The 23,345-nt window shown below is 42.1% G+C and overlaps 1 protein-coding gene across 2 annotated transcripts in view; it reads left to right on the forward strand.

Moving 5' to 3' along the window:
* The window catches only part of tmem131l (transmembrane 131 like), a 161,123-nt gene that overhangs the window by 108,187 nt on the left and 29,591 nt on the right, over positions 1-23,345 (forward strand). For both annotated transcript variants that reach the window (XM_084317960.1, XM_084317961.1), the window contains exons 15-26: positions 1,080-1,149; positions 1,804-1,927; positions 2,082-2,151; positions 3,178-3,287; positions 4,511-4,580; positions 6,797-6,930; positions 7,165-7,307; positions 11,556-11,742; positions 17,648-17,833; positions 18,426-18,581; positions 19,057-19,642; positions 20,893-21,008. In XM_084317960.1, the coding sequence (XP_084174086.1) occupies positions 1,080-1,149; positions 1,804-1,927; positions 2,082-2,151; positions 3,178-3,287; positions 4,511-4,580; positions 6,797-6,930; positions 7,165-7,307; positions 11,556-11,742; positions 17,648-17,833; positions 18,426-18,581; positions 19,057-19,642; positions 20,893-21,008 (1,952 nt within the window). The remainder of the gene's footprint in view (positions 1-1,079; positions 1,150-1,803; positions 1,928-2,081; positions 2,152-3,177; positions 3,288-4,510; positions 4,581-6,796; positions 6,931-7,164; positions 7,308-11,555; positions 11,743-17,647; positions 17,834-18,425; positions 18,582-19,056; positions 19,643-20,892; positions 21,009-23,345) is intronic.

The raw sequence follows: 23,345 nt of genomic DNA on the forward strand, positions 1-23,345 counted from the left end.
TCGTCTAGGACTCCTCGGGTGGTGGCACGAGTTTAGGCCGCCCAGCCTGGATAAGTGCACTAGCTATATACACGACGAACCGGTGGTAATGCTGGTCACTGAAGAACGGTAGCCGCACGATACACTATAAATGATAGACTATTACTTCACATTAGAATAAGTCGAACTCAACGATACTGCGTTAAACTCTGACACTTTAGCAATCTATTCGCACGCGGTTCTCAAGGCTCTATTCAGAGGCAAAGTTGCCCACTTCACGGCACGTTGTCTCGTGGTGAAGGCTTTACTAGTAATGAACGAATTGCTGCTGTTTCCACCTGCGCCGTATTTATACGTAAGGTGAATTATCTAGTGCCAACCTCAGTTCTGTCTCGTATTACTGCGCAAACCTGGACATGTTGAGACATGCCTTGGCGTTGCCTTTGAACTTGCCATTGGGGGTATGGTCGTTGGCGCCTAGGGGTCGCTGTCCAATAGGAGAGCGAATATTATGGTCTGGTTTGTACCCAGGTAAAGGGATATTCCGTGTATATATACAAAGAATATACAAGAGATATCAAACGATATACAAATATTATACAAGGGATCTCAAGCAATAAATATATATATTCGGTTTAATCTGACCCTTTGTAACAATACCTGTTTGTCATGTATGTCCCTTTGTCATAAATGTCATGATGTCATGTATGTTGTGTATGTCATAAATGTCACTATGAAAATGGGGGACCCTGATGTAAACCAGACGAAAGTCTTTCTCTGGTCTGCATCCCCTTAACAATTGTGTGTATTGAGCCGTACTGTATTGTACCCATTCTGCAATCTGTTAAATAAAGTTTTCATTCATTCATTCATTCATTCATTCATTCATTCATTCATTCATTCATTCATTCATTCATTCATTCATTCATTCATTCATTCATTCATTCATTCATGTTAGATCCTAATGTGAAAAACTGATTTTATATGTCTGCACTTTAGGTGCTCATTTTATGCCTTTTCTGTTGTGAAGCACTTTGAGCTGCAGTTTCTGTATGAAAGGAATACAGTTTTATTATTATTATTATTATTATGGTGTCCAGCAGGGAGAGTTGGTGTTCCAGACACAGGAACAGTGTGGACGACCCTGTTCACTCCAACTGTCAGCAGCAGGTGAGACCGTCTATTCAAAGTGACACACCCACTGTATTTTGAGAGGGAGGGAGGGAGGGAGGGAGGGAGGGAGGGAGGGAGGGAGGGAGGGAGGGAGGGAGGGAGGGAGAGAGGGAGGGAGGGAGGGAGGGAGGGAGGGAGGGAGGGAGGGAGGGAGGGAGGGAGGGAGAGAGGGAGAGAGGGAGAGAGGGAGAGAGAGAGGGAGGGAGAGAGAGAGAGAGAGAGAGAGAGAGAGAGAGAGAGAGAGAGAGAGAGAGAGAGAGAGAGACTTTATTTAACCAGAGGGAGGGAGGGAGGGAGGGAGGGAGAGAGGGAGAGAGGGAGAGAGAGAGAGCCTTTATTTAACCAGGTTTTGTCCCATTGAGATCCTCTTTTACAAGGGAGACCTGGCCAAGAATAGCAGCAACACAAAGTTTCAAAATAAACACATAGACATTACAGATAAAAGTAATGTTACAAAATGATCAGATAAAACATTTGCACACAGAAAACCTGGTTACAATAGGCTTCACCAGCCTTAAATACATTCAGGGTTACCAAGCTTTGAATCTTCAGATCGGACTGGACATTGTTCCGCGCAGTAGGTGCGGAAAACCTAAAAGCTTTCTTTTTCCCATTTTCTGTGTGATGGATGTGGTGTGTTTCCTCCTCCAGGTCGGGCCCAGTGGCAGCGCTCCCTGCTCCCAGACTCCCTCTCCTCCTCCTGGGCTGTAGACAGCAGACTGGCTGCTGAGCTCTGCTCTCGATGGCAGAGCAGCAAAGACCAACTACCCTGCAGGTCAAACATACACACCACACTAGCCCTTTCACTGCCACACGACAGAAGGTTAACCTTTTATCAATTTGTTGTGATAGTTATGTGTGTTGGTTCGAGATCAATCAATCAATCAGTACATGGACCACATCCTTGTGGAATCCTCTCGTCTTCTCAGATGGCCCAGACTCCCGGTGGAGACGTCCTCGCCTCTAGACTTTGGCGCCACGCCTGTCAACGAGAGCAAGGTGGGGGATACCACCACTTCGTACCTGTTCACTGGAAGATGGTTTTTATTAGGGATGTCAGTTTATTGCGTTAATTAGATTAATTAATTACACAGCAAATGATCGATTTATAGAAATTAACGAAATTTTTTTTTTTAATAAAAATAAAATATATATATATTTTTTTAACTTTTTTTTTAATCTCATTCGTTCCATAAGAACGTAGAATAAACATTTATCTACTTTTTTTTTTTTTTTTTTATTACCATTTGCATGTTCTTGGTATCTGATTCTAGGGACATCTATGGATCTCAGGGAATGTATTCCCAGTGTCAGAAATACTGTGTCTGTTACTAGGCTTGAGTAAATTGTAATGAACCAAATGAGAATATCAATTCTATTATTTTTATCTTTGACTGTGAATAACACCATGCTAAAATTGACCAGACCTGAGAAATCTAAGCAAATGAATAAAGGGAAGATGACGGCACTAGTTTCTAGAGTTTAGGGCCGTGTGAACGCAGCAGACTGAAAGTGTTTGTCACGTGCAGCTGTTGTGGAGTATTCTAAATGAGCCAAACAGTGAAACTGTAGAAATTCAGACGAGTCCATTTGTATATATATATAAAAATATAGAACATAGTTTAAATTTCTGTGGCCACACAGAGCTCAGTTTACAATCAGACACACGAATGTCTGACCAGAAAGTGAGACAGAGCTCTGATCAGACTTACAATAAATACATAATTGACATGACATACATAAGATGCCCACTTAATAACCGATCCGACAAGAAAGGTAAACAAAAATGCCCTAGTGAGAAAATGAAAACAAAAGATGGGTTTAGGGACTTTGTTATGTCTTCACACGAAGATCACGGGAGTCCAGGCCAAATGTCATATCTCCTAAACCGTGGCCGTTGTTATAAGACACTGTCCTCCTAGTGTCTTTATACTAGTTAACCCTATATTAACTAGTCAAGGCTGTAAGAGAATATGTGTTTTAACACAGAAACTACAAACATGATAATATTTTGCGATCACACAGGTGAAGCTGCTCACCCTGAAGAACCCCTCGGCCTCCGTGGTGTCGGTGGAGATCAGAGCCCTCTCTCTGTACCCCGCCCCTCTGGACGCCCTGGACCTCCTGACCAAGTGGTATGTCATGTCAGTGTTAGGGTTGCAAATTATAAGCATGTTCCTTACTCAATCATCGATAACGTTAACGATCGATTAGTGGTTCTCAAACTACGGGTCGCGACCCAAATTGGGGTTGCGGGTAGGTAACAGTGGTATTTTTTTTTTTACTGTTCTGGCAACATATTCTGGCTAAATATGCCTCGTTTTTATAAATGTGTATTGATAACATAGTGCTGTAATACAATTTTCTAATAAATATGCATGATCAAGTTCAACAACGTGTGCAACGTGTGATAGTAAAGGGTTAACCTTCTGCCGTGTGGCAGTGAAAGGGTTAACATCCCTAGTCAGTGTTGATGTGAAGTATTCTCCCATAGAGTAAACTCTGTGCCATGCCGGCGAGCCACGTTTGAATGCATTACTGAATGAATTAATTCATAATAATAATTATACACTTTATTTGTATAGCACCTTTCATACAGACATAGGCATACAATTTGCATAGAATTGGCATAATTATAGAGAGGCATAAAATGACCAGATAATTTATATTATTAATATATTGATATATTACAATTTTAAAAAGATAGATTTTTGCGTAAAAAAATTTGAATCAATAAATGTATTAATGAGTGAGTGGGACGGACGGACGTAGAGTTGCACCACTTTTCTTTATTTTTTAAAATGTTTTAATAACAACGATCCAGTGCTTGTTGTCCCAGTTAAAACGATTATCTTCGGGCGGCCAGGTAGCGCAGCGGACTAAGCGTCTGTCTACCACCGCAGAGACAGTGGGATCGAATCCAGCTGCGGTGCCTCCGGCTTGGTCGGCCGTCCATACTGACACAATTGGCAGAGTCAGCGGGTGGGAAAGCCGGTGGGGTGGGTCCTGGTCGTTGTACACAGCGACTTCTACAGTTTGGTCGGGGGGCCTGCACAGCGAGGGAAGGATCTGGAGGGAGGTAGTGTGACCTTCCACACGTTACACTCTCCCAGTGAGAGTCCGCGCTGCCAGGTGAAAAGAAGCGGTGGGCTGGCTACACATGTGTCGGAGGAAGCATGCGATAGTCTCCGCCCTCCCAGACCGACGGTAGGGGGTAGAGTGTGCAACGACCAGGAAGAGGATTGGGAATTGGCATAACGACTAACATTGGGATGGGAGAAAAACGGAAAAAGGAGGGGGAAAATATAATAATAATAAAATAAAATAAACTGTTCTCTTCTTTTCTTCCATTCATCAGGTTTAACATAAGCCCTTTGTCCGTCAACATCAGCACTATGGAGTTCACTCTTCTGGCTGCTCTCCCCAAGGTAAACACACTGTAACACCCTGGGACATGGAGTTAGGCTTTGTGTCCACCGGGGACGTTTTTTTCAAGGCGGGCCGCTTTGAAAAGCGAAAATATGCATGCTCAGAGCGTTTTCCTGAGTCTCGCGACTGCCGCGGCTCCGCCACTTGCTCGATGTTGATTGATCGGTCGAAATAAGTTACCTTGATGAGCGGCGCTCCTCTCAAAAAGTTGAACTAGTTTCAACTTTAGGCGCTGGGAGCGCTCCGCCCCAAAAACGCTGGCCGTCGAGAGCGCTAAAACGCGAGGCGTGGCGCTGGGAAAAGGAGCGCGCCTGTCGCGTCTGTAGCATAGAAATGAATGACAGAAAGGAGCTGACACAGGCCCTTACAGTGCTGCTTCATCTCTTATTACTAGGGCTGTCGGTTTATCGCGTTAATTAGATTAATTAATTACACAGCTAATTATCGCGTTATGAAAATGAACTCAAAATTAATTAAAAAAAAATTATTTTATTTTTTTATAATTTTATTTTTTTTAATATTTTTTTTTATCTCATTCATTCCATAAGAATGTAGAATACACATTTACAGACTTTTTTTTAATATGGTCCATTAATATGGTTGCATGTTCTTGGTATCTGATTCTAGTGACATCTATGAATCTCAGGGAATGTATTCCCAGTGTCAGAAATACTGTGGGCTAGATCCACAAAGAATGGATTGCACGGTGCAAGTTGCACCCTTACTTACAATTCATTATGAATTGAAAATGGGGGACCCTGATGTAAACAAGACGAAAGTCTTTCTCTGGTCTGCATCCCCTTAACAATTGTGTGTATTGAGCCGTACTGTATTGTACCCATTCTGCAATCTGTTAATAACATTTTCATTCAATCAATCAATCTGCACGGTGATTGATTGAATGAACATTTTATTTTGAGTCAATTGTAATGAACCAAATGAGAATATCAATACATTTTTTTTTTATCTTTGACTGTGAATAACACCATGCTCAAATTGACCAGACCTGAAAAATCTAAGCAAATTAATAGATGGAAGATGATTAAACAGAAGGTTTTGTAGATACAGTACTGAATTCTGCCATCTGGACACATGCAATTTGAAATATGATTATAGAATATCAGGCATAAAATGGTTATGCGATTAAAATGCGATTAATTAGATTAATTAATTACAAATCCTGTAATTAATTAGATACATTTTTTTAATCGCCTGACAGCACTACTTATTACTGAACACCTCCTGCTGCCAATCTGGGATCCTTATCACACTCTGTACTTACACACACAGGACAATAGAAGCAAACAGTGGGCAAATTCCTTTTCCATACCTTGGAACCTGTATATGTGGCCATTCAGAATGAGTGTGTACCTCTTGGAGAAGTGTAGTGTGTGCGTGTATGTGTGTGTTGGGTATTGGCACTGATTCGATTCACATGGTCCTGATTGGATTAGACTTGATGGTTTCAGCGGGTCGGCATCTTCCATTCAGGGTTCGCACGAAAAGAAAAGTCAAGGCCTGGAATTCCTTGAAAACAGATAATTTTTTAACAAGGTGCTTAAAAAGTCCTTGAAATTCAAATCAACCATTCGCATTGAAAGTTTTGTTCATCCACGATCAAATTGTTCTGAATCAAGAAATATAATTTTTTTCATTTAAAGTGTAACTAATTGTCAGAAATTGGGTTTAAGCCATAAATATTGGATATTATATATATATTATATTTTCTATAAAAAAAATGCAGTTAAAAGAAAAATGGTGCTTGGAAAAGTACTTGAAAGTCCGTGAATTTCATTTTGCAATGTCTGGGAACCCTGTCCATTGTTGTCAAAAGATCTGAGTTTCCACAGTAGTTCGGCAGAAACTCTGCTGGTCGGGAGGCTTGCTAGAAATAACCTTCAGTGAAAATCTTCACACATCTACTGAAAAAAGGCGTAGATGAAAAGATGGATTGCAGGATTTTTACAAGTCGATTTGATTCTAATCAAACAATTCAATATTGATTTATTTTTCCCTGAAATATTTCCCCAGCTCTACTGTGTGCTTTCCCTACCAACCTGCTCCTTCCTTTGTGTGTGTGTGTGTGTCTGTGTGGTTGTGTGTCTCTGTGTCTGTCTCTGTCTGTGTGTGTGTGTGTGTCTCTCTGTGTGTCCCTGTCTCCGTGTGTGTGTGTGTGTGTGTCTGTCTGTGTGTGTGTCTCTCCGTGTGTGTGTAGGCAGGACAGAAGCTGGGTGGGGAGAGAGGCCAGGGCGTCCTGAGGCTGCTGCTCCAGCCCTGGGAGACCAGAGAGGTCGCCGTGGTCTTCAGTCCCTCAGAACACAAACCCACCACCACCATCCTCATCATCAGGTATGTTGAAGAAATGTTCAAATATTGATCAGGTTCACCTTGATGTTATACAGTATGTGGTGCAGTGGGCATGTGACCAGAAGGTAATTTAATGATGAATCATAAGTGTAACGTTAGTGCATATTTTATATACTATTATATTAGAGCTGACCCTGATATTTCGGCCAATCAAAGTCGACTATACAAATCCTTCGTCAGATGTCAGTTATTGTGTGAACTGGTCGTTGTTTTCAGGAACAACCTGACGGTGTTTGACATGGTGAGGGTGCGGGGCCACGGTGCCAAGGAGCTGCTGAGGGTGGGGGGCAAGCTGCCCGGCCCGGGGGCCTCCCTGCGCTTCAACGTGCCCCAGTCCACCCTCATGGAGTGTCAGGACGGTGAGACTGATGCGCCTCTGCTACCACTTTCACTACCAAATGGTTAACCCTTTCACTGCAACACTACAAGCAGGTTAACCCTTTCACTGCCACACAGCAAAGGGTTAACCCTTTCACTGCCACACTGCAGAATGTTAACCCTTTCACTGTGACAATACAGACGGTTAACCCTTTCACTGCCACACAGCAACTAGTTAACCCTTTCACTGCCACACGGCAACGGGTTGACCCTTTCACTGCCACACTACAGAAGGTTAACCCTTTCACTACCACAGTACAGAATGTTAACCCTTTCACTGTGACAATACATAAGGTTAACCCTTTCACTGCCACACGGCAAATAGTTAACCCTTTCACTACCACACTACAGAAGGTTAACCCTTTCACTGCCACATGACAAAGCGTCAACCGTCTGTAGTGTGGTAGTGAAAGGGTTACCCTTCTGTAGTGTGGTAGTGAAAGGGTTAAACAGCCAAGCTGCAAAGTAAAATAAATAAATTACAAATAAATCATTATCTTTGGAAATGGATTATTATTATCATCATCATCATTTCTATGTTAGGTTAGGGTGGGATGTCAGGTCTCTCCACTGAGGTTAGGTTTATCAACAACTTTTTAGGTGAAAATGATGACGAGTTGCAGATTTTTTTTTTAACCTTTATTTAGCCAGATAAAACATTAAGAACAGGTTTCTTATTTACAATGTCGATCTGGTCCAAGAGGCCCCAACAGGAGTACAAATATACATATATAATCACATATACATACATACATACATTATATACATACATACATACATACATACATACATACATACATACATACATACATACATACATACATACATACATACATATATATATATATATATATACATATATACATATACACATATACACATATACACATATACACCAATAACAAAATAAAAACACAGTTAACTCATTGACCGCCGGGGATTAGCCTTATCCTGTGGTAGTATTGCCACGCTGTAACCGATGGGAGTTAGTCACCTTGTTTGTAGAGCTAAATCTATATTCTATATTATAGCCATGGATACAATACTATAGTCATTTGACATTGAGTTTCTTCCGGTCAAGTTGAAAAAAAGAGATAATTTTTCCATCCATACGTTCCTGTGTTATACCGTGGTGAATATAAGTATGGTTTTAGAGCGGTCTATGGTAATTCATGAAATGCTTAGTTATGGCAGTATACTTCGATTCCATTGTAGACGTTGCCGTTTCTTGCCTGAACCCGCTATTGTTCCGGAATCAAATCTACAATATAGGTATTATGTTCCATCATGAATGCATGAAAGGGGGGGGGGGGGGGTCATTTCTGATTATTTGATTGTCGGTAACGGCATTCGTATTCAACACTAAAAACGCTTATCAGCCCAATCGGTACAAAAGCCTTGCAGGATCAAGCTAGACTTGACGTCAAATCGTCCTTACCTACGACCGGGAGTATTCCAAAAACATTATTCCAATTTCTTGATTGCCATCTGGTACATCCAATGTCCATTTGCTCTACGGCATAATCCACCATAACATATGGATCGGGCATATTTGACGGGCTTCAATGTAACCGGCAGAACCGTTCGTCTTGCCCGACAAGGAAAAATGTAACCCGAAACCCTTGGCCATCCCACAGCCCAGGATACAATGTTAGAAAGGGTGCTCGATACCGCCGTGTAGCGTGATGCGGCCGGTATTGCACCTAGGCATTCTCAATGCGATTCCCAATGTTAACCCAGAGTCAGTGGGCCTGTAATGAATAGAAATATCGAATAAAAGAAATAACGTTCAAATAACGAGTATACTCGTTGTTGATGTTCAATGATTGGCAGCCAATAACGAGTATAATCGTTGTTGGCAGTGAATGAGATAACTCATTCAGCGTCAATCACGAGAAAACTCAGGTTTTAATCGTTTCATTTTTCATCCATCCAGCCTGATGTTATCATTGGGAAATGGGTCTGAGCACGCAAAAGGGCAAATACCGCCGCCTACGCCTTCCTGCCGGTATTGCACTCCATTAGGAATGATGTAGTTTCTTTTCTGGGCCGATCTGAGCCGTGCGGGCGGGGTTTAAATACTCCGGCAGGACGAGCGTTTACAACGATACATCTGCGAGGCTGCCCCCCCCCCCCCATATGCAATGCCGGACAACGTGGGACGGACCTCCACGAGCAGTATTTGGAATGGCGATCAGATAATTGGATAATTTTTTTTGCATTACATCAGAGACAATGTAAGAACACTATATATCCAATCTTGCGTTGATCTGATATTTCTTTCTCCCGCGATCGAAGCTGTGTGTGGACTGTGTGTTTGCTGTTTACCGTTGGCTGCGGTGGGGGGGATGGGACGAGCGCCCCGCTACAAGCCCTGTTTCATTCTTGCATGAGGAAGGATAATAACGATAATCTAGCGTTGATTTCAGGAAGACTCGATAATCGGGTGAAAAATTACAACGTGATAAGTGCATTCCACTAAAACGCTATTATCGCGTCTTTTCCTGGGATTACTAAGAATCACCAAAACTATACTCATATTCAAAACGGTATAAAACGGAAATGTACGGATGAAAAAACAATCTGTTTTTTGCATGTTGACCAGAAGCAACTCACTGACAATCGACGGTGTTATTAGACCCATAGCTATAATATAAGATATATTTTAAGCACTCGCAAATTTCGCAGTCTCCCCATATTGATTAAAGTGATGGCGCTGAATGAGTTAAGAATCATACACATAAACAAACAAACAAACACATGCACAGCCTATAGATGTACAAAAGAAATAAACAGGGGAGGATTAGGGGGGGGGGGGGTGAAAGTATTTATGTGTGTGTGTGCGTGCATGTGTATGCAAACAGGTGTGTGTCTAGGTACAGTACGAGTATGAATGAGTGCTTGTATGTTAGCCAACGAGTGACGACCAAAATAAGCACACAGGAGCATAAAGAGATGATCTCTTGCGCTGCTCTGTGTCCTGGATCTCTGAGTATCCAGCTAGGAGTCTTCCTGTGTGACAAAATTGGGCTCATTGTGTCAGTAGGTTTTGAATCCGCACGGTGATACGGTGGATATGGAGAGATGGCGTTATAGAAGCGAAGCATGAGAGCAGAATGTAAACACAAGTCCCAGGTGCCATGCCTGTGAACCGCCACTAGGGGCTAACCATTAGACCTATTCACACGACGACAGCCAAGTCATGCTCAGGTTGGGTTCCTCTCTAGCCTGTGGTATATGAATATGGTCAATGAGTAAGCGAGTGGGTTAGATTGCTCGGCATCTAAACGGTAACTAAATAGTAGGGCTGACCCCGACTAGTCGAATAGTCGACTGCCAACCTCTTATTATTATTATTATTATTATTATTATTATTATTATTATTATTATTATTATTATTATTATTATTATTATTATTATTATTATTATTATTATTATTATTATTATTATTATTATATATTTTATATATATATTATATTATTATATATTTATATTTATATATATATATATATTTTTACTCATTCTTTCCAAAAGCAAAGAGGTCTAGAAGCGTGGCTAACACTAATGGCGCGCGTACCAGCGAGGCTAACTGCCTAAGAAAACGGGCACAGAGGCACTGCAAGAGGATTTCACCCGTCTAATGAACACACTAGACAAATATAAAGATGGATCCATCAGTGGACCAATTGCATGCTTTCACAGAGGACAAGAAGCCTTCAGACATTAAGCACCGCCCACAGCCCAAATGGAATGATGGGGTGGGGTGGTAGTCTACTACCAGTCGACTATCAGCACATTTTGGCCAATCAAAGTCGACTATAGAAATCCTTAGTCGGGGACAGGCCTACTAAATAGTAATGGCACTCCGTGTGTTTCGCCTGTTTTATAGCAACACTACTATCACCGACATCTAAGAAGGGAGATCCCCCCTTGAACGGCCCTTCTAAGGTTTCTCTCCTCCACATTGCCTGTGGTGCATTTTTTCCTATTGCTAGGTTTTTGTGAGTTTTTCCTTACCTTGACGTGGGGTGTGTCTGGAAGTGTTGCATTTATTTAATTTATTTCAAATGTTTTGGGCTTCATGGTGTTTTTGTTTTGTTCTTGATTTATTGTGATGTTTCTTCTTGACTTGTTTAAAGAGGACGTGTCCGGCCCATGGGGACATTAACATGTGTTGAACTTGTCAGGCCTTACAAATACATTTGATTTGATTTGATCTTCTCTCCCAGGACTGCGCACCAACAAGCCGCTGTTCGCCATCAGGAAGAGCTTCAGGGTGGAGAACGCCGGGGAGCTTCCGCTGACCGTCATGTCCATGAACATCAACGGCTACATGTGTCAGGGCTTCGGCTTCGAGGTGCTGCAGTGCCGCTCCTTCAGCCTGGAGCACAACTCCTCCTCCGAGATCACCATCGCGTGAGTGCAGTGCACGCTGTCCAAGCTCCGCTGAGCGCTATAGTAGGGGTGTAACAATTAGGGTTGTCTTAAATGCTTCGAAGCTTCGAACGTTCGATAAAAAAAAAAATCGAAGTTAAAAAAAAAATTAAAAAAGAAAAATTTCAATTTTTTTTTTTTACTTCGATTTGTGTGTGTGTGTGTGTGTGTGTGTGTGTGTTAGGACAGCCGAATCCCGTCCAATCTTTCGCCGTCGACTAAAGACTCACTTCTTCAACCATTATCTGAAATGATAAAAAAAAAAAAAAAAAATGATCTAACCCTAACTAACCTTACTGTCATGCACTTGTCCTAATAAACTAACCTACACTGTAACACGCAACACTTTGATGAACATTGTTACTCAGCTGATAGAGTTGTACCCTTCTTGCTGTCTTGTCGTACAGAACTTGTAAGTCGCTTTGGATAAAAGCGTCAGCTAAATGACTAAATGTAAGTGTGTGTGTGTGTGTGTGTGTGTGTGTGTAGGTGTGTGTGTAGGTGTGTGTGTGTGTGTGTGTGCGCGCACCTTGTAGAATTCCACACATAAGAAAGAAAGATACTGGGATGAATAAACAAAATAGGAAATAAAATGTAGAAATGCATGCAATACATAAATAAATATGAATTTCCATATATGAAATATAACATTTAGATAAGGTGCTACTGAGATGTTTTGGTGAGTTCTTTGTTTTTTTGTGGAAGTTGCCCTTCTTAAAAATGCATGAACATTCACTGATAATTGGTCTGTAGTGGAGTCTACAAGGTCTACATTGCCGGACCATGTAGAATCCGGACCTTGTAGACTGACATAATTCTGTGCATAGTTTAGTCTACACAGGCCATATTTCAAATAATCAAAATCTTACTTCATTCATCTTAAACATTCTTGATTTGGGGGATTGGTAGTTCCCATGAAATCTGAAGTTGTTCAAACGACAACAGCGATCCACCTTGAATTAAATCACACAGCCGAGTGAAACCTTGTTGGATGCGTCAGTCACGAAAGGGGCTACTTCATTAATTAATCCAACCCACTTTATTTATAGAGCACATTTAAAAACAACAACGTTTACGAAAGTGCTGTACAAGTCCCACAACATAAGATACAAAAAAAAAATATTAAAAAAAAATATTTTTTTTTATTTATTTTTTTATTTTTTTTCGAAGCTTCGAATTAAAATCGAAGCTCGGCCCCGAAGCTTCGATTGCCAAAAAAAGCTTCGAAGGTCAGCCCTAAATGCATCGATCCTAAGGTGACGATTCAACTGCATCGATTTGAAAATGTAAGAATCGATTAGAATTAGGGATGCTCGATATTGGCTTTTTTGCCGATATCCCGATATTGTCCAACTCTTAATTTCCGATACCGATATCAACCGATACCGATATATGCAGGGTTCCCCCCCCCCCCGCCCCAAAAACTGAATAATTTCAGGTAATTAACATTACTTATTACATGGCGTTTTAACATTCGCCGAAATGCTTGATTGTGATTGGTCAATAGCGCTCGGCAGAGGTCCGTTATTACTCGATAACGGAGCTCTGCCGAGCAATAATGACCGCTGTTCGCAGCTGCAGCAATCAAGCCCACTGACACACACTGCATCAGTGCAATCAGACACACCTGCCGGCTGCCGGCGATAATAATAATGACAGCGGAGCCACACAACAACTGCGTCTGCATTTGATCTCGTCTTGTCGATGGTGTAAAATGAATTAGGTATATTGTTAGTAAGTTAGCCATGTAATAAGCGGGATAATGTATAGCCTACAGTGTTGTGCTAGTTACTGAAAAATAGTAACTCAGTTACTTTACTAGTTACTCATTTCAAAAGTAACTCCGTTACGTTACTAGTTACTTACACCCGAAAGTAATGCGTTACTGTGAAAAGTTACTTGAAGAAGAAAAAAAATTGCTCCCATGCAGCCAGATACAGATACTCAAAATCGGTTGATCAACTTGACAGTTTCCATTCACATCACTGAACTCTGCTAAGCAATGTGGTCTAGATACAAACACAAATCTGACACAAACACAAATGTCCCGACGTAATAAGAAATGCACCGTGCCTAATTGCTCGGGGAGGTTGAGCGCAGGCACGTTTAGGTTCTAGGTTGAAAATAAGTGCTTGAGGAACAGCCTTGATATCTGTCGCCGGAGCGTTTCATTATAACAGTCTTGCAACGTTGTTTAAGATATCAATCGTGCATTGCAACGTTAGAATAGTTAGGATATCAATTGTGCATGAAAGGACTATATTTATATTGTTTGATTAGTATTGATGAGATTCCCTGGCAGATTTGTAGTCAAAATGCGTTGATCAACTTGAGTTTCCATTCATTTCCATTCACATCACTGCACTCACCAGTGTCTGTCGAGATGTAAAGTTAGTCCAGCAGCCCCTTAAACATTTTCTTTATCTCATTTCCATGTTGTACTGTATATTCTCTCTCCAAGTAGTTGAAAAAAGTTTTCCGTCCCATTTACTGTGTGTCGCCTCGTATCATTCTACGCGGGTGGCGAGTGGATTTGGATGAGTCCTGGTAGTTAACGTTAGACTCCAGTATCTTTGAGCCAAAACACTAATGACATAACTAAAACGTTATTTTCTTTTCGCTCGACAAAAGAGAAATACGCGAGTAGCTGCCTGGGCGCTGCCATTATCAGTCAGGATCAGGAATAGTAAACAAAACACGCCCCCAGCATAGCGTTCCCCCGCAGCCAGGCAGACAGGATATGAGGATAATAATAATAATCACTACCGCTCGCTATCAATCTACGCCGTATATAACGCAAATAACGCAGTGACGAACCATTCAGTAACGTAAGTAGCGTTTACTTTGTAACGCGTTAGTCCCAACACTGATAACCTATACTCGGTCATTGTCGCAAAATAATTGACCTTCACTACGTTTAGAACACCTCTGCGAGGTGCCTCGGTATTCTAAACTCTGTCGGTCAATTATTTTGCGACAATGACCTCGTAGCTATACATTATCCCTTACATATCTCTTGTCGTGTAATTAACACAACATTATGCATACTTTGACAATAAATAAAATAATAATTTGTTCTTACTTGCTTGCCTGGGTAAATAAAGGTTAAATGAATGTAAAAAAAGAAAAAAAAGTATTATATTTTTTTGAAAACCGATACCGATATTTTCCGATATCACATTTTTATGCCAATATCGGCCGATAACATTGGTAGGCAGATAATATCAGACATCCCTAATTGGAATTGTTCTTTTTATATGTCGATTTTTTTATTGCTTTTTTTATGCTGAGTGAATCCATTCCCCCAGCCACATTTGTGTAAAAAAATTAAATTTGGGGGGGAATTAACTGATCGAAAATTCATCGAATCGCATCGAATCGTTGTCAAATTAAGAGATTTCATGATGCATTGAAACGTTGCCTGAAGAATCGTAATCGCATCGTTGTAGGGTCAAATATTTACACCCCTACACTATATGGAGGTGTAGTCTGACGTCACTTTAGTTTCCAGCGCGGTCCACCCGTACAGGGATTTATCATTGGGAAAATGTATTATCGGCTATTGTAATAATTCTGCCTCATGAACATTGGCAAGCTTTCCATTTTTGCACAAAATGAGTTCCCTTCTATCACTAACATTATTGTTTAAGCATTTTTGGTTGAAATAAAATTTGTTATGAGGTTGTTTAATTTGTCCTTAATACTTTGGACGCCACCGCGATATGCGTGATGTGTTGTTAAAAGCGCAAGGCTGTAATATATAGGAATACGTGGCTGTGTTTGCAGGGCTATAACTATATTCTATATTATAGCTATGGATACAATACTATAGCCCATTTAACATCGAGTATCTATCGTTCAATATGAGAAAAATAAATACTTTTTTCATCCATACATTCCTGTTTTATACCGTGGTGAATATGACTATAGTTTTAGAATAATCCTGTCTAATCCCAGAAAACTACGCTATGCAGCAATACGTGCAATTCACTAAAACGTTGTCATTTCTCGCCTGTACACGCTACTGTTTTGAAATCACATCTATATTATCGGTATTATGTTTCATCATGAATGCATGAAAGTTGCGCTGATACCGAGCTAACTAGTTATCAGTGAAATCTAAAATACCTAACGTTGGTTAACATTATCTGATCAGATCTTTTTTGCAGCCTGGGGTTAATGTAAATAGTAAATGTAAATAGCGTATTTTTGTACATAGCCTTGCTAACACGTTGCATAAACACATTCCCGGCCAATCACGTACTGTATATACGTGATTGGGAGCCGACGCTTGACGGCCAATCACGTATATATACGTTTTTAACTAGTTTTTTCTTTTATTCTATTTTAATATCCTATTCAATGTCGCAGAGCTGTATTTTGGCTGGAAAAGGCATATTGGGACTCGGAAAGTGCAGTACCGGCCAGATCCTGGTATTGGCGCTGTCTCGAGAATGCAGTAATCCTTGTTGCAGGCTTGGTGTCACCTTTTTTACGCTCCGGGCGGACTTTTTTGTTAGCCTGAAGCAAGGGCTTCACCAGATCGCCGTTATTGGTAATCAGAAACAACCCCCCCCCCCCCCCCCTTTTATGCATTCATGATGGAACATAATACCGGTCATATACATTTGGATATTTAACTCTAGCTTGTGTAGGGACGAAACGCTAATCGATTTAACGTTATTAGCTTAGCGCCTTATAAATAGCTTTGCAGGAATTATCCCAGATCATTCCGATATAACACTCATATTCATCACGGTATAACACGGGAACGTATTGATGAGAAAATTATTTCTTTATGGCATATTGAACGGAAGGTTCATACTGTCAATTGACAATGACATTGGATGCATAGCTATAATATAAAATATAGATTTAGCTCTACAAACAATGTGATGCACAGTGAACGTTTGTTATGGGAACGCTGGCCTTCCTAGAATGGGGCCCATCTAATGGCTGGCCGTGAATGTGTTAAGAGCTAACGTTACCTAACGTCAGTCAGCAGCGCCAAAGTGAAGTGTAGTTCCTCAGTGAACGAAAACGTAAACATTGTTATTTTGCTACTTTTACGATTTAATTGCGAATTGTTTGACGTTGAGCTATAGTTTGTGGATGAATACACACAGAAAAGTAAACCATGCCAATGTTCATGCTTTATTTGTTTTCAACGAGACGATTTAGAAATGTGTCTATTGGAAATACATTGCAATTTCAAGTGAGGTGGACTGCGTGGGAAACAACAATGATGTAACCACTACACCTCCCTATAGAGAAGTGAATAATGATATCGGGGTGATACGTCTTTTGTGGTCGTACCTCCTAGGCTGTGTTTACTTCTACGCGGTCTGAAAGATGACACTTGTGTATTCATTCTCTCCCCCACATCTTCTTTTTACTCGTTTCTCCACTCTCTCTCCCTTCCTCTTCTACACACATCCTCCTCTCCTTCCTCTTTCTTCCCTTCCTCTTTATTCATTCAAAGAGTATCGCGATGCACATCGTTTCCACGTGAATCGTGAAAATGTGTAGAAATATTGTGCTATGATATTTTTGGTCATATATATATATATATATGGTCCAGCCCGCTGTGTCCCTGTGAAACATAGTTGCATTGAGACATATTTTTTTTGTGTTCCCTCGTATTGTAACTTTAGTATTTGTGATTTTGAACTTTCCTGCATTCCTGCATTCTTAATTTGTATTAATTGGTCCTGATTAATTAATCTCTCTCTCTCTCTTCTTCTCTCCCTCACCCCCCTCTCTCTCCCCCTCCCCCTTTCCCTCCCCCTCTTTCTGTCTCTCTTCCTCTCTCACCATCTCTCCCTCCCTCGTTCTCTCTTCCTCTCTTTCTCTCTCCCCCTCTCCCTCCCTCTCCCTCCCTCCTCAGGTTCACCCCAGACTTCACGTCTTCCTGGGTGATCAGGGACCTGACCCTGGTGACCTCTCGCGGCTCCTCGTTCCCCTTCACGCTGAACGTGACGCTGCCCCACCACATGCTGCCCCTCTGTGCCCAGGTGGTGCCCGGTCCCAGCTGGGAGGAGAGCTTCTGGGTGGTCACCCTCATCTTCACCTGGTCAGTGGCTGCTGTGCTGCTGGGTCTTCATGTAGCCCATTTCGTGACTGTGATGCACCGAGTGGATCCACAGTCACTTCCAAGCCCATAGCCAACCAACCTATGTTGACCATGAAGGACTGGTTCTGCCCAAACCGTTCGTTATACAAGTATCACAGAGACATTTCAAAGGTGCTCACAGTTGCACGAGGGTTTCGGACAGAGATACGTGATGGTTTGAAAGCTCGGCGTTGCTAATAAACATTTAATAAAAAAAATTATAAACGTGTAAACATCACAGCAGCGTTGCATGCTGGGAGCACCAGACACGTCACACATGCAGAATAAGAGAAGAAGCGAACGCTGCCTCGGAGATGTTTACACGTTTATAATTTTTTTTTATTAAATTAGTCTTTGATAAGCGACGGGCAGATTAGACACATAGACATAATTTAAAACATAGATTAGGCGATATTAACGTTAACATTGGAGTGGATTTGGGCATTCAAGGGGGTAAAAAGGAAAACACGGACTGGCTCTCAAAGTGTTAAAGGATTTCTATTCTATTCTGTGACCCAGTGTGCTCAGATGTTCCTCTGTCCTCCGCCTCCAGCTTCTCCCTGTTCGGCGTGTGTCTGATGGCCGTCCAGCAGGCTCAGTACATCCTCAGTGACTTCTCCAGCCCCAGCAGCAGAAGCAGCTCCGCTCCGACCCGGGACAACGGCCCCGTCAACAACAACAACAACAACATCACACCTAACGGAGTCAAGTACGAACGTTTCCCTTTTCCCCCTCCACCTATACCGTGAGTGGTCCCAGCTGTATTTACTCATCGTTTTGATGAGGTAAATGTTCTGTATAAACCCCCTATTTAACCCTTTCACTACCCGCGATACAAAAGGTTAACCCTTTCACTACCACGCTACAGACTGTGTTGACCATCTGTAGTGTGGTAGTGAAAGGGTTAACCTTCTGTAGCGTGGTTGTGTGGAAGTGTTAACCTTTTGTCGTGTGGCAGTGAAAAGGGTTAACCTTCTGTATTGTCGCAGTGACCAGGGTTAACCTGTGTTGTCACAGTGAAAAGGGTTGACCCTTTGGTAGTGAAAGGGTTAACCTTCTGTAGCGTGGTTGTGAAAGGGTTAACCTTCTGTATTGTCGCAGTGAAAAGGGTTAACCCTTTGGTCGTGTGGTAGTGAAAGGGTTAACTGGTTTGTTTTCCCTGTGTCTCTTCTCCTCCGGTGCAGCAAGACGAAGGGCAGCTGTAAGAGCTACGTGGACACGTGTCACACCTCGGACAAGGGGAAGGGGCGGGGCTCTCCGGCCTTGGCCAATAGCCCCGCCCCTCGCCCTCAGTCCTCTTCCAAGAAAGGCCCGTCCAGCATCCCCCCCGCCCCCCAGCAGCAGCAGCAGCAGAAGAAGCACAAGGTCTCCGTCTACTACAGCAAACACAAGCCCAGCTCCCCCACCGCCACCGCCGCGCCCGGCGCCATGGCGGCAGAGGAGGAGCGTGAGGAGGACCTGACCCCTGACCTCCTCCTCCTCCTCACCCCAGACCTAGAGGTCTGCAGCAGCAGCAACAGCAGCCACAGTGAGCCTGCGTTTATCACTCAGCTGGATAAAAACACAACAAGGCACTTTAAGGACGCGCTCCCCCAGAGCCCCGCGGTGGGCGGCGGGCCGGCTGTTATGTTTCCCATGGAAACACCTGCTGGTTTCCCAGACAACGTGACTGTGGGTCCAGGACCCAGACCCGGCCTGCTCACGTGCAGCCCGGCGGAGAAGGCCTGTGCTGAGCGCTACGTGGAGAACAGGGACAAGTCTGAGCTGGAGGTGAGGACGATTGATTGGTACTAACTGCATCAGATTCTATCATTTCTACTGGAATCAAAACTATCTTTTGTTTTCACTTGATGTCACAATACCTTTTGCAGTAATCTTGTGTCCCTCATAGTAATATTTCATTTAATTATGATGTCACAGTACCCTCTGCAGCCATCTTGTGTCCCCCATAGTAATATTATAACAATGATGTCACAGTACCCTCTGCAGCCATCTTGTGTCCCCCATCAATCAATCAGATGTATTTAAAGAGCACATTTAAACATGGCCCATGTCAACCAAAGTGCTGTACAGAGGGTAGATACATCTAGACAACATCTAGACAACAATTACATTTCAGTTTTACGGGAGGACACACAAGCAAACAGGGCATGAGTCAGTGAGCATCTGGAAAATCTAATAAGTAGAAGTGGGTTTTTAGTCTAGACTTGAAGGTATCTGTCGATTATAGTAATATTATAACAATGATGTCACAATACCCTCTGCAGCCATCTTGTGTCCCCCATAGTAATATTATAACAATGAATAGAATAGAATAGAAATCCTTTAATAATCCAGAGGGAAATTCGGCACTACAGATCGCTCACATTGAACAACAATAAACATTTAGGTAGTCAATGGGACTAAAATAGGAATAAGAATATAATAATATTAAAAATAGAATAGAATACGGTCCGGGATATACATTCTGGTATGTACAGTATATACACATTCTAAAATCTTAAATATAAACTATCAAACCAAAAATATACAGTCAAATGTACAGTAATAAGTGTGAAAATGTAACATTTAAAGTGTCCAGGATGATTTTGAGAAGTGTAAACATTTTAAAGTGTCCAGGAAGATTTCTCCAGGCTGTACTGTCACCCTGTGATGCAGTGAGGCACAGTGAGGCACAGTGATGCTGTCTGATAGCTGTCGGAATGAAGGGCTTCCTGTGCCGTTCAGTGTTACATCTAGGGAGTCTCAGTCTAACACTGAACGTGCTCCTTCTTTCAGCCAAGTCCGTGTGTTGTGGGTGGGAGGGATTGTCCATGAGTCCAGGAATGATGTCACAATACCCTCTGCAGCCATCTTGTGTCCCCATAGTAATATTATAAGGATTGTAGTAATAATATAGTAATATTACATTTAATTAAACCTGGGACCCAACATGGTGTAAGTGAAAACAAAACATTGCTCCCTCTTGCTTCGATCAGACAAAGCAGGCAAACATCACTGTGCTGTCCTTGTCTCTGCAGCCCAGAGAAGACTGCAAAGCCCAGAGGAAGAGAGCGGAGGACACAGAGACTGGAGCTCCATCAGGGAATAACAAGGGAAGGAGGAGTCGCAGGAAGGCTGCGGAAGGAGCCTCTGGGTACGGAAACCTTCTGCACAACATTCATATTTCCTTCTATCAAACACTTAATTTTCATTTTGATGTTCCGTAAGTTACTGTATGATGTACTCAGCAGGGGTTCTCAAACTTTTTTATACCACAACCCCATTTTATTTAGTTACACTTAACACATTCAGCGCCACGCTTATCCCTTATCTTTACCGCTAGATGGCCAGCTTTGATAGTCGTTTCCGCGGTGTTTCACTATGTTTGCGAAGCTGTGTGTGTGTTCTGTATTATAGCTGTGGAGACTGGTGTGGCGCATTTGACAAACATTACTTGTAGTGCAACATGGGAGTAATAGTTTGTTTCCACACACTGTAGTTTGTAGTTTATTACACGCTAAACATCGCGCATTTCCAAGATAATCCAGTCTTTTTTCATAGATCGTGAGATAAAATACATATACATATGTACCTTCACAAAATCATCAAGGGGGCGGGGGGTCTCAAAACTGTGATCGTGTTTGCAGAGCATGTTTTACGTCCGGTGAAACACAGAACTGTGATTGTTAGAAAAACACATTTCAGGTTTGGTAAAATAGACATAGAATGTACCTTAGCCAGAAAGAATAATTCCAAGTGATCGCATCGCCATCGAGATTACCAGTGTATTAGGGATGTCCCGATCCGATCACGTGATCGGGATCGGCGCCGATCACGTGCTTTTCAGAGGATCGGGATCGGGAATCTTTTTTAATAAAAATCGGCAGTTAAAAAAAGATTTTTTTTTTTATTTTTTTTTTTTCAACAAACATGACCATGTTCACGTCTTAAACTCATACGGAGGCCTTAGTTTTGGTTTTAAATTACATATAATATATCATTAATGTATTTATTGTCACACAGAGCAGAATAATTGTCCACAACAAACACATCCCCTTTAATTTACACCGTTGCAACAAACACTTTCCCTTAATTTTAGACGCTCACATCACAACAACACGTTGCTCCCTGAAACGTTATCCACTGACTTGAGCAGCTGCTAGAGGTTTGTAACTAAGCATTTTAAAATAGAAAGTCAAGCCAGTCAAACAGCAATTGCAATGTTTGCAAGGAGGACATTTCGTGTGGAGGAAAAACTCATGAAGCAGCAGGAGGCGGAGTTTTCAGACTAACTTTTCAGATAACGGCCATTATTTGCTGTGTGACTGAGGATTATCGTCGGCGTTTCAGACCAGAATGGAGCTAATCATTACGTAAGTCGAACACTGAATGTATACTAATGTGCAAACATATATTGAAACTTTTAATATTTCTCATATGAAGCACATATGAATGTAAATAACAAGAGCCGCCGCGCTCGCGCCCCGGACTATAGGCAACAGAGGGGCTTCTTGCTCCGCCAGTTTCTGACACAAATGTGTCAAAATTGATTACTAATGTGAAAGATCGGATCAGGAACGATCGGAATCGGTAGATATTTAAAATCACATGATCGGGATCGGATCGGGGGCAAAAAAAGGCGATCGGGACATCCCTACAGTGTATATGTCTATACACGTTTCGATGGTCAAATACGCTTAGGCAACAGAATTTCGAGGCGATCAATGTGAATTTCTGTTCAAGCAGGAGGAGGGGCCACTACCAAGGGGAGAGAAAAAAGGAGGCAGTGTATCAACACCAAGCCATTCCAGTTCAGACACAGATGATACTGCCACCTGGTGATAGTCGATCGGCATTGCAATTCAAACATATACAAACGAGCCAGGGACGGCTAGAATGATCTGGATGATTTAGAGCAGGGATCAGAGGAAAAAGATCAAAGGATCAAAACCAGAGAAATCTCGGGCCTGGCGCTCAACCGCTGGCGAGTTAACCCGGGATATCTCAGGTCTGGCGCCCAATGTGTTAACACTTATATATACGTTATTGGGCACCAACGGTTAACGGCAAAAACATATATATATACGTTTTTTAGATCGTTTTCCCTTTTTTCCGATTTTAATATCCTATTCAATGTCAGGGACCTGTATGTTGCCTGTAAAAGGCATACTGGGACTCTGAAGGTGCAGTACTGGCAAGATCCTGCTAGTAGGCAGTATCGAGAGTGCAGTAACCCCTGTTCCAGACCGGGTGCTACACTCAAAAGGCTCCGGGCGCTCTTTTCTAGTAATGGGGAACCTAGGGCTTCACCCGATCGCATTGAATCGTTTTCGGGACCCCCGATCCCTATGCTGTGGTGGGTTGGACAAAATGGACATACGATCTACCAGATGGCGATCAAATAATTGGAATATTCTTGTTGGAATACTACCGACCACAGCTAAGGACAATTTGACGTCAATTTCAGCTTGATCGTGCATGGTTTTCATAC

This window comes from Notolepis coatsorum (genome assembly GCF_963971535.1).
Source record: "Notolepis coatsorum genome assembly, chromosome: 7".
NCBI lineage: Eukaryota > Metazoa > Chordata > Actinopteri > Aulopiformes > Paralepididae > Notolepis > Notolepis coatsorum.